We start from the raw sequence: 17,145 nt of genomic DNA, 5'->3' as shown, positions 1-17,145 counted from the left end.
TCTGCTTCGCAATCATGAGCAAACAGACGAGTTTCATCACACTGCAGATATTTATTAACTGTTCCCCTCCCCAACATAATTAACAGTGCTTGCAGGAAGGGGCAAGCTGCTGTTCCGTTATACAAAAGACACAGGCAGATTGACAAGAAATGAAAGCTATGAACAAGAAACTGGAAACTAACGTTTACCGTATTATAAACTTCATATATTTATATATTAATTTATAATTTCATAGGAACAGAAAATGTACAATGCTACACAATGACACTATATACAAATCAATAAATAAGGCCAGAGCAAATAAAAGCCAAGTTACAAAGGACAAATTTCAGTATTCAGTTTTCTTGTACAAAAAATACAAAAGAAAATGGAAAAAAGGTGACTTTTGTTTAGAAAAAGTTTGTCGTATGTTTTCAAGTAAGAGACAGACATGGCACCAGTTTTCCGTCAGTATTTCCCAAGGGGTGAACCGTTCTGGGTTCGGCAGTCTTTCAGAAGTGTCGCGGGTGCAGCGGCCGAGATGTTCTGTGGCGCTTTCCTACGACATTTGCCCGTTTTCTCCCACGCCTACATCTTTGGCAGGTAACATGAGCAAACAGGAGTCTCCCCCCCGCCCCGTCAGGAGCCTGTTATTAACAGCCTGGGGGGGTTGGCTCTCACTGTAGCACATCTGCAAAAACCTGCTATTTAAAGAATCCATTAATTAGCTGCTGATGAGGCCTGAAAAAAGCTTGCCCAACAGCTGCTATTATATATATTAAGCTTATAGTCCCAATGAATGTGAAAATTAAATCCATTACCCTCCTATTAAAATTCTGACACTTGAATGCGTGACTAATTCAGACCGTCTCTACATGCTAGAGAACCCACTTTCTCACAATTATCAGGAACCATTTTATTAAGGACTGATGACTCACACTTTCACATTTTCTTTCATTTGTGCTTAATATGATAATTACAGTGGATTCTTAAAGTAGGGGGTTACTGCACTGGCTGCACAGACTCCTGCTACGCACACGTCCTCAACTCCAGGAGGGATTCCCCTTCTGTTCCGCTAGAAAACGCGGAGCAGGCCGTGCCTACAGGTGCCGCTCAGCTTCCTTCAGGTCGAGGGGAAAACCTGCTCGGGCCTCTTCAGCGACAGAGAAAAGGTCGGTGGGGCTGAGGGCCCCCAGCTTTCCCGGTCAGCCCCAACCCCTCCCCAACTGGGTGAAAATCGAACCCGTGCCGCCGTGCCTGTCAAACGGGAGATCTGGCCCCGGTGTCCCTGGCCGCCCGCTCCGTCTCTGTCCTGTGCGCCGGGCTCTGCGTTGGCGTTGGCGTAGGCGTCCGCGCCTGGATGCGCTCGCTGTAGGGGTGGGAAGAGTATCGCGGTCTGGGACAGGCGTCTGAGATGAGCTGCATGGCTACCCCACCCCTCCTCCCCACCCAGCCTTCCCTGCTCTTTGGCACATGTAGAATAAACACAGCGCCCCCCCCCCTGCGCTGGCGGTGAAGAAGCACAAGGGGGCGCCGTGTGTCAGGCACTGTTTCCGCACGTCTCCCCCTAGTCGGACCTCAGGCTGGCCTCCTCCCCCCCCTGCTCCCTCTCTTCCATCACCCCTGAAATACGCAGAAACGGGGATCAGAGCCAGTTCCTCTCTCGCCTGCTGGCCTGGTCTCCGCAGCAACCCTCCTCAGAGCCGGCGCCGCCGTGAAGTTTTGGTTTTTGAAGGGATGACAAGGCAGGCTGCCGCCTTTCGCCCAGGGCCACAGGAAAAGAGAAGCCCAAACGTTAAGGGCTACACAGGGGAATAAAAAAAGGCCTTCACAGACAAAAGTTCATCCCGACTGCTCAATTTGCGTCACTCTCCTGTCAGACAGTGGGGAAGGGGTTTCTAAAATGATCGCTCTCCTCCAGTGCAGACACGAGGAGCGCCGGCCAGTCACAGACAAGTCCATCAGACATCCGGAGTTTCTACGGGCGGTTCCTGTTCTGAGCTGTTGAATGTAAGGGCTCCCTCTAGTGGCAGGAGGAGGGAAATGCGCCCCCAACAAGACCATCCGGACTGTCCTCACTGAACTCCGCACGGACCCCCAGCACTCCCTACGTGTGCAACCATCATCGGAAAGCACAAGGCAGTCTCTCTGCAAACACAGCAACCCCTGCAGGGATCACAGCGCCTCCGCGACTGGTCCTGGGTCAGATGCGAAACATCTGTTAGCACCACTTGGAGAAGAGAAGAGCAAAAGCAAAAAAAAGGATTTGTTATGATGCCCTTGCTTAACGTCACATAAGCAACCCAGACATATTTTTTGTTGGTAAGTACTAAGGATACTGTTTAAAATGGAATATTCTTTCTTTTCTCTCGTATCTGCAGTTAAAAGTCCCGGGAAATAAAGTATGCATCTGTCAACAGCTTGGAACCAAGAGGAGACTGCTCCGTTTCTGGGCTCCTGGCAGGTCAAAGGTCAGTACTGCCCTGTCTGGTGCAGTAGTGGTTATTGATACAAGGCTAAGAAGATCCTTTGCCACTTTTCAAGCTCAACTGTCTCAACGTTTTGGGTCTGATACTCTTAGGCTGGGTTGGTAAAAATCTACCCTTAGGATCTGAAATATGAGAAGTGATGTGGTTCTTTAGCTTAGATATAAAGAATAAGAGTCTTAGTGTTGGAGAAACCCTCCTGATAAACTCAGGAAGCGAGTCCGAAGTGTCTTCATGGAGCCACGTGTCAGTGGCTTGACCGTCCCTGCGGTTCACAAAGCGTCTCTGCCCCCGCAGGGGCCGGAGGACGGTCTGGACAGCAGACCTTTTCTCCTCCGAACAGACGCCGCGCGAGAAAGCGGAGAAACGTCTTTTGTTCACACATCCCGGGAAAACGGAGGCGCTCTCCTTTCCGGGAAACCCCGTATCCTTCAAGTCAAAGCCCGCGCTGCTCCAGGGAGCAGGTTGCTACAAAGTGTCAGTTTACACGTCCACACACAAGGCAGTGATCTTCGTCGTCGCCCGGGGACCATTGAGAACCGGCAGCAACGGCACCAGGGCTGTCAAGACACCAGCTCCCGCGCCATCAGCGCCGTCCCCCCGACTCCATGAATCACGCTTTCACATCGCACAGTCTGTGGAGATTCCTTCTTTGTGTTTTTTCTCCCCGAGTGAAATACTGTTGGCGGTTCTCCGAGGCGAGGCCAGGCCTTCAGAAGATGCCCTTGGCGATCTTCAGGCCTTTCTGCTTCATGCGCGGCAGGGTGGAGCTGGCCACGTGCTTCTGCCTGCTCCCCTTGGGGAACCCCCGTTTCTTCAGGACGAAGTCGTAGTTGGCCGAGGAGTTCATGGCGTAGAAGACGTTGGCGTTATCGGGAATCTTCAGCTCTATGGGGGAAGGAGAGCAACAAAATGAGAGCAGGGTGGAGGTGATTACCCCTGACGCTAGTGTCTAGGCCGTGCTACAGACTTTTTAATCGCATAGGTGTCACTGTCCGAAGCCCTGAGGATCAGGACCAGGCTGTCTCCTGGTCTCTTTCTTTCCTCATGAGTTTGTTCGCTCAGAGAAGACCCACCTTTCTCCTCCGAGATCTTCTGCAGGAGCTCATAGTCCTCCGGCCTGTCGCGGTCCAGGTTGTGTTTCACCATGGCCTTTCGGATCACCGCTGGGGTCTTGTCCTGACTGGTCACCTGCGGCACAGATTCATGTTCATTGGGCTCATTGCAGTCCAAAGCCAAATGTGTGCAATGGCTTTCCAGAAGGAACGCTCTCCCGCACCGTCATTCCGAACGAGGCTCCGTCCTCGGTTTCGGGCGGAACCGCTTCTTCTCCCCCCCGCCCGTCCCCCCCGGCGACTCACCAGTATGCTCTTGTACATGTTGCCGTTGTCGACGTCCAGGCTGACGCGGATGATGCAGCAGTCGTCCACCTGCTGGTTGTAGAGGGGCAGCGAGAGGGACGAGTAGCTGGAGATGCCCGAGACGGAGCGCTTGTGGGAGCGCGAGGCGGTCACGGGGGTCGAGGACACGGAGGAGGACGAGGCGCTGCTGGAGCCCGAGCCCGAGCCCATGCCCGACGTGTCCAGAGACGACAGCGACGTCGACTCCCAGAACTGGACAGCAGGGGGCGACAAGGAGCAGGAAAGCTTTGTTACAGGGAAGCTTGGTCTCCAGCTGGAGGCTCCCGGAGAGACTGCAGCTGTGATTCTGCACAAGAGCGTCCTCAGCCAAGTCAAATGAGCTTGAATAGAGCTTTAGGGACATGCTAGCATGAACTGGGGTGATTTAAGGGCTTTAAAAGTTGTGTTTATGGTCATTTACCTCATTGGCTTAAAAGATCCTGTGCATGCAAGACATGCTTTTCTCATCCTGGCAAAACCAGCATTCCTGATCAACAGGTCAACAGGCCAGTCCTGAGCTACAGTGGTTTTAACACTTTGATTTAACAGAAGAGAGGGTAACAGATGGCACAATTTACACACAGAAAATGCAGTCCACCTTCCTTAGTTTTCTAGTTTTTGTGGTTTAATTTAACCGAGAGGATGAATGTAAAACCACCTATTAAAAAAACTACTCTTCTAGTCGCAGAGTTTATATCTTTTATTGTATTGTGCAGATTTTGAATAAGCAGTCCAGATTTTCTAGAAACCCCTAAGCTGAAATCACCCAGGCTGCACAAATTTTGTCTTACGAGTGGACAGAATTACAGCAATTAGGCCCCCCAGCAAGCACAAAACACGATCCTTCATCCCAGCACACAGGGTGAACAAATAGTTAATCAGAGCCACTGTGAAACAGCATCGGAAAAACAGGACGGACGACTGTTTGACAGACAGACAAAAATAAAGAAATACAAAGGAACATAAAGACAAAATGTGGTGACTTGTGAAATGACGTGTGTACAGTTTAGACACAATGGCTCCAATACTGCGTGCATGAGTAAAAGACCCGACTTGCACATGAAAAGTGCTGTATATTCACACGACATTCTTCTATTATTCTTATTATTATCAAACAATGGCGACCCCATTTCCCAAGAGACAGCAACAGAAAATGTCACACAGAGTGAGGAAAGAAATCTTTAAAGTCAAGTACCGTGGTCACGGGTTCTGCCAGCACACATCCCCTGCCTAAGGCCGAATTGGAATGTTTTACTGTGGGCGTGGCGCTCTACAAAGGAATCAGACTGCAGTCAGCAGAGAGGCACTGACAGAGCACAGTTTCTACAGACAGTGAGGCTGAGGCTGAGCACTGCTCCTCAAACACACATCCGCCGGCACATTTCTTCATCATCACCACCACCACCACGCGGCAAAATCTACACGCTTTTCAGGGGTCAAAAGATATGTGAGAAATATGAAATGTGAGAAACACAGCAGTGTGCAAATTCACAACACCACCACAGGATTTGTCACTTATTGGGGTTTGCATGAGCACTGTGCTCAGTAACTTCAGAAATACATCTTATCGATTTCTGTATCGGACACGTGACGTGACATCGATAAAAACAGTTCCCGGGAACTCTCCGTTAGGTCATCTTTCCAGAAGGATGTGATGGGCTTCTCCAGTCCAGTTCAGTACCTCTTCTGTGAAAAGTTGCCGGGGTTGGATAGGAAACCCGACATTTCGATCAGTCTGATCAGTCATTTTCCTGTGGTGACTGCTCTTCCGATGCACCTTCCGAGGCTGTCAAGCAGATGGATGTGCACATTACTGCACAACTGCTTCAGAAATTAAGGATAATAGTAACAAGTAGGGAAACTAACTAGTACTACTAATAATACAGGACAAAGCATTCTGCAAGATTTGCTTTAGTGAAGTGCAAATCGCACAGTCCACTGTCCAAGCTCTTGCACCTGAACAGCCTGAGTGCTGGCTGACAGGCTGTGAGCCTTGTGCTGGCTGACAATCAGACTGATCCCAGTTCCAGGGAATCTGTCTGCTCCCTGTTAGTGTGCAGCAGGTGGAGTGTACAGTGGTGATTAGTAACGAAGCCTGTCTGGGGTTCGAGCAGAGACCTTCATTGGGTTAAAATAAACTCTTGCTCCAGAGACACAGTCTGAAACACAGGAGCCGAGGGACCCAGGAGGCTCTCCGGCCCCCCAGACCCCACCCCGCCCCCTGACCCACCTTCTTCTCGTGGGAGTCCGGGGACTCGGAGGTGAAGCTGATGTTGATCTCCTCCACGTCCGAGCTGCTGGAGCCGGCGGAGGTGACGCTGACCGAGTCGCCCCCGTCCCCCCCCGGGAAGGGCCCGTAGCGCAGCTGCTCGAAGGACTTGGAGTGGCAGCTGCCCACGCTGCTGCTGGCCTCGGCGCTGGCGGGCTGCCGGCTGGAACACGCAGACGCACAGCACAGCCGAGTCAGCACAGGGACAGGACACGGGTACACACAGAGGAGGTACGACTCGCCACTGGCTCGCGTGATAAAGGTCTGAACAGGAATTCTCGGAGACAGCTGTTTGCGCGTCGGAGGCATGTTCAGTTCAACAATCGGTCTGTAACACTGCCCGTTTCTTCTGGGCCTTGCAAGGTACCCACAACATGTGCTTATCAGGCACCAGATAGTTAAGTAAATATGAACCAGAGGCCAGAAGCCACCTGTGCCAGCACAGACGGAGGGCTCCCAGTCTGCAAGAACAGCTGCTCCACTTACTCGCTCCAGCGCTTGATGATGCCGCTGTTCTTCTTGGCCTTCAGCGTGTTGCTGGCCGACTCCGACAGGGGCTCGATCTCGCAGGACAGGCTGTAGCTGTGAGCGGGTGAGGAGCAGAGACAGGAACCTTTAGCCAGACTTCCCCTCACCCCCTTACACAACAACAGGATCACCTACGTTCTTAAGAGCCATTCTTATATCCAGGGTGTGTCCCACCTTGTGCCTGCTGCTTGCTGGGATACACTCTGGCTCCCCAGTGGCTCCCCAGTGACTCCCCCAGTATATTAGTTAAAAAGACAGATAACAAGCCAGATGCCATTCGACCCATCTAGCCCATTTGTTAGTGTCAAGGTGGTTTAAAAACAATTTATTCCCTAAACAAGCTCCTTTGTATAACTATTTCCAGGGATAAGACTGAAGTAGTATGCAGACGTGGATTATGAAGCAATTCAGACCTGTTCAGGAGGCTGGTGTCAGTAACAGTACAACACTGATTACAGTACAAGTTTCTAGAGCATTCAAGCTTCCCCAGAACAGTCTCTCTTCTTCCTCTCCATCTTACCTCTCCGCCTCACTGAGTCTCTCCACCCCAGAAAACCACTCGACAAACTGGCTGTCCTGAGTGAAGTTGTAGTTGTTGCAGGCCAACTGCAGGAGCTTGATCTGGGCAATCACCTCAAACTCCTGCAAGGCAGAGGAGGACAGTCTGCAACAGGCCGGCGGTCCTGGGAAGCCCACACCTCAGCCTGCTATGCCTGGCTCACTTAACAAACTGGTAAATGTTGTGTGTCGATGGGATGCAGCCACTTCACCGCGATTACTGGCTTTTAAACAAATGAGGCAGACAAGGACATGTACCTGCAGGTTTGTAAGGTATGAAAGGCAGTGGGAGAGGGCAGCTGCAAGACCACTGTGCCTCTGTTGTGTTTTGAATTATGTCTCTGCCTCCACAACAATAATAAGGGATACTTGTCGGTAATTAATGGACAGAAAAAAATGAACAAATAATTCTCCACATGATCTGAACGTTTTCCTGTGAGAAACGCACATGTCCAGATAGAACTGGCCCTTAATGGTCTACCACCGCATGAAATGTTGAGAAATCAAATCATTCCAGTCATTCATTCTAGATGTGTATATCTAAATCTAATTAGAACACATTCCAACAGCGTGTAGTTTGCACCGCTAATTAAATCAAATGAAGTGAAACTGAATCCTTACCTTCCTTCTTTTTTCAAAATTGATCAATCCCCCCTATAGTGGAGAAAACAAGTCAGAAAGAGACATCGATTTCAGGATTGCTAATCACAGTACACTCAGCACACAGCCCTGCGCACGTCTGCATTTCTGGTGAATGAAATCTACTGCCTCTGCTAAATGATGATGTGACAGAGGCTATTTTAAAACAAGAGCAGAAGCTGACATTCGCTGTCGGTGACACAGGTGGAGGTCCCGCTCCTGAAGAAGGCTCCACAGCTGAAACAGCTTTTCTTTTCCTTTCGGTGTGGATTAACCCTTTACCCCCCTGGTTTCAATGTCTCGTCTGCAACTCTTTTTACAAAAGGGAGGAGCGCGTGGAGATCGCACTACCCCCGGCCAGCACAACGGCAATCCTTGACAGCAGTGCTGGAGGATGTTCCCGGGACGCGACCAGGAGCTGCTGGGAAACACGCGGACACCCAGGGCCAGTGCAGGGACACCCAGGGCCGGTGCAGGGACACTTACATCCAGGAAATCCTTCATGGCGGTGTCCATCATGACCAGGTCCGTCAGGAAGGTGCCCAGGTAGGGAATAGTGCCCTGCATCACGCCCTGGAACACAGCGCAGGGGTTAGTGTGGAGAAACTGGAGGGAAGGAACTGGGATCCATCAGACTGGCTTCTCAGAACAAACGCTGTCGATGGGGCAGTGCTGCTTAAGCCCCAGTACGACAGGGACAGGGACAGTCAATGTCGCCAACCAGCTGCAAAGCAGTAAAATCAGAGTGACGGTTTATTAATTGTCATTACTGTTAGCATTGTTAAGAATTTTTTTTTTAACAAATGACTCAGATGAAGGTGGCAGGGTGGTGCGGGGGTGAGCAGTGCCGCCTCGCAGTGCTGGGGCCCTGGGTTCAATTCCAGACCTGGCGTGCTGTCTGGGTGGAGTTTGCATGTTCTCCCCATGTTAGCATGGGTTTCCTCTGGCTATTCCGGTTTCCTCCCACAGTCCAGAGACATACTAGTAGGTCCACTGGCTTCTCGGAAAATTGACCCCAGCGTGTGTGTGTGTGTCTGTCTGTGTGTGCCCTGTGTTGGCCTGGTGTCCCATTCAGGGGGTATCCTGCCCTGCCCACTGTGCCCTGTGACACCAAATTGGCTGAAGCAAAAAAATGGAAGGATGGACTCAGAAGAGTTCTGAACTGTAACTATAAGTGAACTGCAATTCTGCTAAAATACCACTAGAGGGTGCTTGTAGCTCATACTGAGACATCAGCCTTCACAGCTGAAGGAAGCAGACTTTCTGCACCACAGAATACAGCATTTTAATTCCAAGAGTTTCTAATGTAAATTCAAAGGGCAAATCTTCAGCAGCTAGAATGATCTTTACCATTACATCAAAAATAGATCGACGCAGGCTCATCAATGCTTCGAAGGCTAATTATCAAGTTAGTATTGCACAACAGTGATGCACGTCTCCTCTGGGACGTCTCGTGCAAGAAAGTCGAGCAGCCAGAACGTCTCGCTCTTACCATCTCTCTCTGCTGCTGGTGCCGTTTCTGTGCCCGTTTGGGGTTGATCTCCAGGGTGGCGAATTTTGAGGTTCCCTCCTGGAAAGAGCAAACAAACACAAGCTGGTATTAGGCCAACTGCAGGGATGTCAAGACTTGAAGTTGCAGGAGCACGTCTGCAGGTATAGACCCTGACCCAACAATCCTTCTTTACCTGGATCTATACGTCTTTTCACACCATACGAGAAGTGGTGAAAGACAAACCCTACATTGTCTGTTTTGAATACCTTCAGCATTTGATGCTGCAGTAAGCTTGATCAGCTTTCTGTGATTACAATATAGACTTTTCTTTCACAATAGACAAAGGAAATTTAGGTGTCCTGAAATACATAGACCAACACTGTCTCCTGGAAGCCGGTGTGCACTTTTTACTGTGCAACGTCATGTGACTCACTGAGTGGTGTTCCAGCTGCGCGTAAGAGATAAGAGATTGTGAAACCCCCTACATTCCCCCACCCGGGATACCCCTGGCTGACACATCTGCAAGGTGGGGCTCTTATCAAGGCCTGCTGCCCGTTGTGATGCCACGAGGGATTCTCCCCTGTCATCACAGAGACACGCCCCCCTGACGGGCCTCTCCTCATGGCACGTGAACATATTCTTAGAGTGCCACATCGCGTCTCCATTAAAGCTGTGTGGAACTAAATCTGCCCGACGCAAGGAATCTCTGCAGGTAGAGGTGGCCTGCCCTCTGTTGCAGAGCGAGGAATCCCACAGAGAACAGGAGAATCAGCCAGAATCGGAGCAACCCCTCTCAAAACATGTCTACCTTGTCTAGCGGGGAAGAAGAATTGACGCCTGACTCATCCCGCAGGACTGTTAGAAAGTCACTGTGATTCTTGACACATCGTCACTCTTTAGCTAAAAAAACTCCGGGGGGGGGGGGGGGGGGAAGTAGGCTCCCAACTTGTGAGTATCGGCGACATGGGGTAATAGCAGCGTCACCGATACTCAACGGAAAACATTTTACCGTCTGCGTTTTCATAACTCAGAGCTCAATAGCAGGTCTCGTCAAACGTGATCTGTGAGGTTATTTAATGAAAGTAAAATGCCAAACCCGTCAGTAGAATGCCCTGTCCCATTACGAGCCCATTACGAGTTCAATAACACTGCTATTACAGGGGAGCGAGAGCGTGCAGGAATCAGTGTGTTTTGGTGTTATTGTGCTAATCACAGCTCTGGGTATAAATAACAGTGGCCAATCAGCACTTGTAACTAAGAGACAGAAATGAAAGCAAACGCTCTTTTAGTTGTGGTTGTGAAACCTAGACACCGCCATGGCACAGTGTGGTCTGAAACGATGAAGCGGCTCAGAAAGCTCTCTGAACGCCTGACTTGGTTTCTGGTGACCTTTAAGTGTGCGCTGCAGGCTCTCCTCGTGCCACAAGACAGGTGCACGGCCACATCCTGCCCCTCAGCGCTGCCGAGCAACAAGCCCCCTGCTTCTCAGAAGGAGGGTATACTGCAGCTGTGTGAGTCAGCATGCTTGGCCAGGCCCTCACCCTCACCCAGCCCCACTGCACCGAAAACCAGAGCAGCACCCCCCCAAACCACCACCGGCAATGTCCCGTCGCTACAGCACGGAGTCAGCAGTGCAAGTTTGCAGGGGCCGAGCAGCTGGAGCCACTGCGCAGTCCGTTACTGCAAAGTCCGAGTAGAGAGGAATCAGATGAAGGCCATCAATGTGGAGAGTAATCCTCTGGCAAAACTGACATGAGAGATCACATCACCCCTTGGTGCATTTTAATATCTTGATGCATCATCATATTTTGGACCGTACAAGGACTACCGCCCTGCATGCCTGACAGAAATACAGAACATGGCATAGATCTGACCTATTTTTATCTATTTTGAACAGCGCACTAAAGAAAGTGAAAGAACAACAGTGCATCGATCGTAGGATTTCGGGAGCTTGCGAGCTGTGGTGAGCGTGGCAGAGCTGCTCCAGCCTTGAGCAGGCCTACCTTGATGAGGAGCTCGCGGCTCAGGGAATGGTTATTCTCGTCCGAGAAGATCTCCGACAGCTCGTGAAAGATTCGGAAGTTCTCCCTGGGGATAAAGCAGTAAGATATACACTGTAACTGAGGACAAAAAAAGAGGGATAGAATTTGTGATGAAAGACTCCTTGGACCAAATCCACACAAATCCTCCTACTCTTATCCGTCTCACCTGGAGACCTCCTCCCACGTCTTCCTTAGCCTGTAGACAGAGTTGCACTGCAGTGCCGAGAGGATGGCCCTCAGGGAAGAGAAATTCTTCAGGATCCGGCATTCCTGAAACAACACAAGACGGAAAATCACCGATTCTGTGACGTCAGACCTTTCCACGATAGCCGCTGCAACAAAAACCAGCAATAAATGATTCCCAGCTAACGGCACACAAATCAATCTAAAGCGAGAAAGAAAAAGGCTGTGAAAGTTAATGCTCCACTTCCGACATCCGGTTGGGCATGAAATAAACGTGCCTTACCCTGGCCACCTCGATCCACCTGTCCACGACCTTGGCGCGCTGGGCGGGCTTGAGCGCCCTGTCGCCCAGGCAGGTGGCGATGACGCAGTTGGTCACGCTGTTGAACTGGGTCACGGTGGCACGGATGGTGGGCGCCAGGTGCTCCTTGCCCTTCTTGTCCCGCTGAGACCAGATGCCGCCCAGGCAGTGATAGGGCACCACCTTCTTAAAGAGCTCCTGCACAGCGAGACAGCACGGGCTTCAGAACAGCGAACAGCGGCACCGGGCCACAGTGGACAGCCTGGGAAACACTGCCTTCCTGCTGCACACAGGGCATTATGGGGGGGGAGGGTCTTTTCCTATTCCCTGTTCTGGGGGGTTAGTTCCCCTTCATGCGAAACAGAGCAACACACGAAGAAAATCGTCAGATAATGGCAACTGGCAACTGCACAAAAGACAAATCCTTTTACTTCTACATGCACTTCTCCTCCACTATGGACAATGTGGACACTGATACCTTCTGTCACTTCTGCACACGGGCAAGTTGCCAGCCCCGCTTGTACTAGAAGAATGACAAAGAGCCGACTGGCCCGTCTTTAAAAGCCCCTCTTTAGAGACGCAGCACCACTTGCGTCCTGTCTGCAAGGCTGCGCTGCTTGGAGAGATAAAAAAGGCAGAGCCACTCGGGTTCAGTAATTTCCAAATTCGCGGCTGAAAGACTGAGCGCCACTTCTATTCAGGGCTGTAGGCTTCTTTAAGAGCACTCTAAAGCAGATGCCTGGGCATTGACCAATCCCCTTTGGAACAGCTTCACAACAATTCATTAATTGGTCTGCACAATGGAAACGTTTTCAGATCACTGGCAGCACCTGACATCTTGGACGTCCTTCAGCGCTGACGGAGCACCTCACAGACTGGGGTGAGCCACATCCAGCTCTTTGTGACATACGTACAAAGGCCCTCAGAGCAAACTTGCAGCTGGTGGCCGAAAGACAAGCGAGAGGGAACAGCAGCCTCACCGCGTCCATCAGCGTGAACTGTTCGGCCACGACCGGGGGCGGGAAGGACATGAAGTCGGGGCGCTCGTAGTCGAAGCCGTTCTCCTCCAGCATGGTGAAGGTGCAGGCGCTGTGGTCCAGCCCTGGCAGGGGGCACACAAGCAAGACACATTTATTCATTCCTCCTCACACAACAACACTCTCCTCTCCTGCTACCGCAGCGCTAGTCACATCAATCAACGCCTTCACGCGCTGAGGCAGGGTTAGCGCAGCGAGTCTGCTGGACTGGGACTGGGAAACGCTCAAGACCTCTTCACTGGGCGATCGGAGATCGGGAATTATATGACAGTTCAGCTACAGGCGCAAGCAACTTTGTAAAAGCCGCCTTTGTCACCTCGCTCAAGTGACCGGGAGGTGATGAACGGACTTGCGGCGATCGCTGACCCCAGTCAACACCTCCGTCAGCAGTTAGACTGTCAGCTATGAGCCTCCTGGGGAGAGCTTGTATGATTTGTACCTATCGTCTAGAAACAGGAGGAGCGGTTTTTCTTTTCCCTGACTTAGGAGGGACCAGGATCAAGCGCTTCAGCTCGGGAGCTTCAGCGACGCCTGCTTGACCAGCCGAGAGCAGATCCTACACAGGGGTCTCTCTTAAGGAGAGCTCCTGCAGCTGACCGTGTTCTCGCTACATTCCCACGCAGCTGTCAGACACCAGAGGACTGCGCGTGGTTTCACGGCTTGTGGATGCCCTTGTGGGGCGGCCAGCAGATGTTGTGGATGAGAGACACTCCGCTGTGCCACAGTACTTTTGGTCCCTTTTTGCTCCCAGAAGGCAATTCTTAATAACATCTGGGAATTCTGGGAACCAAATGTGATCTAGATCTATATGTCTGTCCATCAGTGTGTCGCTGCAGGAAAGAGCATGATCCCACTTGCCTGGGCGTCACAGGTCTTATGAGTGCGAATCAATCGCTCCCTGCGTGACGGCACACAGTGACGTCCTGACCGCGCTGATGGCCGCTGGACAAGCTACCCCTGGGCTTCCCTACCGTCCTGCTCGGGTTCACAGTGCTGCCGGCGGTGAAACTGGGCCAGCAGGTTGCAGGCCCTCCTCTCCAGGTCAGAGCCGGGGAAGTTCAGGTGCAGGTAGGAGATGAGGCGGCGCAGGCTGGAATACTCCGGAGGCTTCCAGAAATCCTCGGAATACTGATCCAGCCAGGCCCCCAGGATGGATGAGATAGTGCTGCGACAAGGGAGAGAGGCAAAGAAAGGTTCATTAGCAGAGAGTCAGGACCAGGGCAAGCCCGATCGTTCAAATCATCCGTAGCCAACTGGAAATAACTACTAAGTAGCAATGTGTTGCATCCGTCTCTCCCTGTGTGTCTCATGTGTTCATTTCCTAATGCAACAGCATCTCAAAATTCAGTATAACGCATGAATCCTGCATGAACCCCAACACTGTACTGCATACAAGAATGACGGGTACACAGTCTGCTCTCACCCAGACTGCTCTTTCTTTCTCAAGCAGATTCTTTTAACTCGTTTTAATGTTCCGATGAGAGGCTACGTTTCTGTCCTCAAATAAAAACATGTGCTTCAGTTTCCATTCCAAACGAAGTGACAAAAGGTAAATGTTACATGAAAGAGGGGCAGGCGCAGATGGTGGAATTATCAAAGCCTACACCGAAGAACAAAGAAATGTCCTGATAATGAGGGAAACAAAGTGTGATAATATTACAATCGTGCACGATTGGGAGCAGCAAAACTAACAAGATTTGTTTGATTACTTGATAAAAAACATCAACAAGTTCAGCAGAAGCTAGACACAGATATATTTTTCATTAATGCACTCCTTTAATCTTGAAATCAAAAATTCTTTTAATTTGTACTACAGAAAAGAGTATTTTTAAAACTGTTGTTAGTACACCAGATTTTTTGTTAAACCACAACTCTGTCGGGTCACAGCCAGCAAATGTGTTGCCTCCCAGCAGGAGTGCCGAGGGTCACCTACTTCTTCAGCTCTGTGCGGTCATCATGGGTCAGTCTGGAGCCCTCTGCGCTGGTCTGCTGGTGCAGCTTGGCATACCTAGAGAAGCCACAGGGAACAGAGCTGTTAGTGTCTAATGGGGCAGTCTGGAGAATCCATCTTTCCAGAACACTGTTCTTGTAAAGACATAGCTCCACAAGAGAGATGGTTTCTGTGTGCGTCTCTGCGTGCGTGCGTGCATGTGTGCACGAGTCTCTCCGTGTCCGGCGGACGAGCCGAACCCACAGGAGTAGACAGGCCCTCACCTGTTGAGCAGCAGGTCCAGCACTTGCTGAGTAGTGGCGAACGAGCGGTAGGTGCAGAGGAATATGGTGACGTAGGTGGAGTCGTTGCCCCTGAACGCTGACATCATGTACTCCACCAGCTTCTCCAGGGTGCCTGCCTTGATGGTGCGCACTTTACAGGTCTCGTACAAGCTCAGGGCCGACTCCGTCTCCACCTGGGCCAGAGAGGGGGGCACAAGCACCGTGTGTGACAACAGGCCTGGTTCTCCTCACGAGCAGACCTGTCCGCTAACTTCACTTGAACACGGAAGAGTCGCTCGTGTTAACAGGCTTGGGCTTAACGAGACATGCGTCCCACTTGTCTTGTCCACTGGGCGATACGTACTGCCTGATGCCATGTAACACGTTCTTTCACCTGTGACCAGAGGCCTTCTTGCAAATGTTGTTGTTGGAGAACTCGGTTACTCTCTGTTCTCAAGCCATTTTAAATCCACACTGCTCAATGCCATAAGGGGGCTCTGCAAGCAGTGATCGGGTACGGAAACGTTAATGTGCTGGGCTCTGCCCCCGGTCCGAGCGTCACTCACCCCTAGCCATCGCTGCCCCTTGCTGGCCGCCTGGTGCACCTGCACCTTCCTGAGGGTGATGGTGTAGATCGCCCCGTCTTCCACTTCCTCCCCAATCTCCTGGGTCGAGCTCTGGAGGGGCGAGAGGACACACACACACAAAGTGTGATTCATTTTACAGCACCCTCTCAACACAACAACACAATGACAGACGAAGCTTTACCAACGAATGAGTCAGTGCGACAGGTTACAGTAAGATAAGGGAGAAGGGTTCCGATACATTGTTTGAAAGCGATCTTGCAGTGTGGATGAAAGACTTCCTGTGTCCGTTAGCCTCACACCTGGGGACACAGAGGCGTCTCCCAGAATTTGCAGTGAAGGGGGTGAGAGACGCATCAATAATCCATTTTGCCTTCTTTGCCACCCTCTGTTTGTAGAAGATATTTAAGGCCATTTGATTTTCCCCAATTCATTTGCTACTTATTTGGACGAATTTACTGCACCACCTATGACTGGAAAATCCCCTGCAACCCCATATTCCACACCTGCTGCAAGTGCTGTCAAAAGCCTATTTTTCAAAATTGTGCAGCAGATCGGAAATCAAACCCACGCAAACTTCATTTGCTAAACCGATTGCCTCAAGCACAGACCGAAATGTGCTGCAGAGTTCACATCTACGGGACCCTGCAAGAGAGATGAGGGCAGCTGTCACCAGACATTCATCGATGTTGGGGGGGAAGAGCAAGCAAACACTCTCTCGTTAAAGACAAGAGCTTCAGTACGTTACTGAGTGAATGAAGAGGCGGCCTGCAGTTTTGAAACAACACCCTTATGAATGGCCAAGTCCCTCCGCTGTGTGTTTCAGCTCAGTGGAGGGGGGGTTTCCTCAAGGCCTTGGAGAAAATGCGAATTCCAGGAATATCTGAACAACCTCCTACCAACTGCATGGACAGACCGGAGGAACACAGTGGAAGCTTCTTGACCCAACATTCCCTCGCTGTTCTCAAACAGCAGCACTCGCCACAACGAGAACAGCACGTCCTGTAAGCCTCTGTACACATGTACTGTATCCGCAGACATACAGAGACTGAATCCTAAATGGCTACCTGGAATGTCCACAGAAACTGAGCCGACGGTTTACTTCCCATTAAGTTGTTTTCTTGTCCACAAGTTCCGTTTCCAAAGTAAAGCTTAGCGCGTTTCCCCAGCACGCCTGACTCCCATCAGAACTACAGCGCGAGGGGCTGTATCCCAGCTGCGTTCCCACAGCTGCTCTGCCAATCGGTTTTAGCGCAACACATTCAAGACACATCGACTCCACACGAGACACTTTCTCATCAGAAAGATAATGGCAGGAAATAAAAAAAAAATCCACATGCGCAGCAAACAGCTCTTAAAACACTTCCAGCGAGAGAAAACAGCACGAGGCACTGACTGAGCTCAGACTTCTTTCCACAACCCGAGATGTCTAT

General features: G+C 50.9%; 1 protein-coding gene across 8 annotated transcripts in view; it reads right to left on the bottom strand.

Moving 5' to 3' along the window:
- Nucleotides 1–31: 31 nt before the first annotated feature.
- ralgdsb (ral guanine nucleotide dissociation stimulator b) overlaps nucleotides 32–17,145 on the bottom strand; it is a 65,802-nt gene continuing 48,688 nt past the window's right edge. For 3 of the 8 annotated variants that reach the window (XM_088940561.1, XM_088940559.1, XM_088940557.1), the window contains exons 2-20: nucleotides 15,695–15,805; nucleotides 15,129–15,322; nucleotides 14,848–14,922; nucleotides 13,886–14,079; nucleotides 12,858–12,979; nucleotides 11,860–12,075; nucleotides 11,560–11,663; nucleotides 11,355–11,439; nucleotides 9,352–9,429; nucleotides 8,346–8,432; nucleotides 7,842–7,874; nucleotides 7,183–7,304; nucleotides 6,621–6,716; nucleotides 6,096–6,297; nucleotides 5,547–5,651; nucleotides 5,061–5,135; nucleotides 3,827–4,078; nucleotides 3,542–3,656; nucleotides 32–3,353 (exon numbers count right to left, since the gene is read on the bottom strand). In XM_088940561.1, the coding sequence (XP_088796687.1) occupies nucleotides 3,178–3,353; nucleotides 3,542–3,656; nucleotides 3,827–4,078; nucleotides 5,061–5,135; nucleotides 5,547–5,651; nucleotides 6,096–6,297; nucleotides 6,621–6,716; nucleotides 7,183–7,304; nucleotides 7,842–7,874; nucleotides 8,346–8,432; nucleotides 9,352–9,429; nucleotides 11,355–11,439; nucleotides 11,560–11,663; nucleotides 11,860–12,075; nucleotides 12,858–12,979; nucleotides 13,886–14,079; nucleotides 14,848–14,922; nucleotides 15,129–15,322; nucleotides 15,695–15,805 (2,442 nt within the window). In that variant the 3' untranslated portion in view covers nucleotides 32–3,177. The remainder of the gene's footprint in view (nucleotides 3,354–3,541; nucleotides 3,657–3,826; nucleotides 4,079–5,060; nucleotides 5,136–5,546; nucleotides 5,652–6,095; nucleotides 6,298–6,620; nucleotides 6,717–7,182; nucleotides 7,305–7,841; nucleotides 7,875–8,345; nucleotides 8,433–9,351; nucleotides 9,430–11,354; nucleotides 11,440–11,559; nucleotides 11,664–11,859; nucleotides 12,076–12,857; nucleotides 12,980–13,885; nucleotides 14,080–14,847; nucleotides 14,923–15,128; nucleotides 15,323–15,694; nucleotides 15,806–17,145) is intronic. The other 5 variants (XM_088940563.1, XM_088940560.1, XM_088940564.1 and 2 more) reach the window with 3 other exon arrangements.

The sequence above is a fragment of the Atractosteus spatula genome, chromosome 23 (genome assembly GCF_055471065.1).
Source record: "Atractosteus spatula isolate fAtrSpa1 chromosome 23, fAtrSpa1.hap1, whole genome shotgun sequence".
Taxonomy (NCBI): Eukaryota; Metazoa; Chordata; class Actinopteri; order Semionotiformes; family Lepisosteidae; genus Atractosteus; species Atractosteus spatula.
The sequence above is the reverse complement of the archived record's forward strand: the minus strand, read 5'-3'. Positions and strand labels throughout refer to the sequence as shown.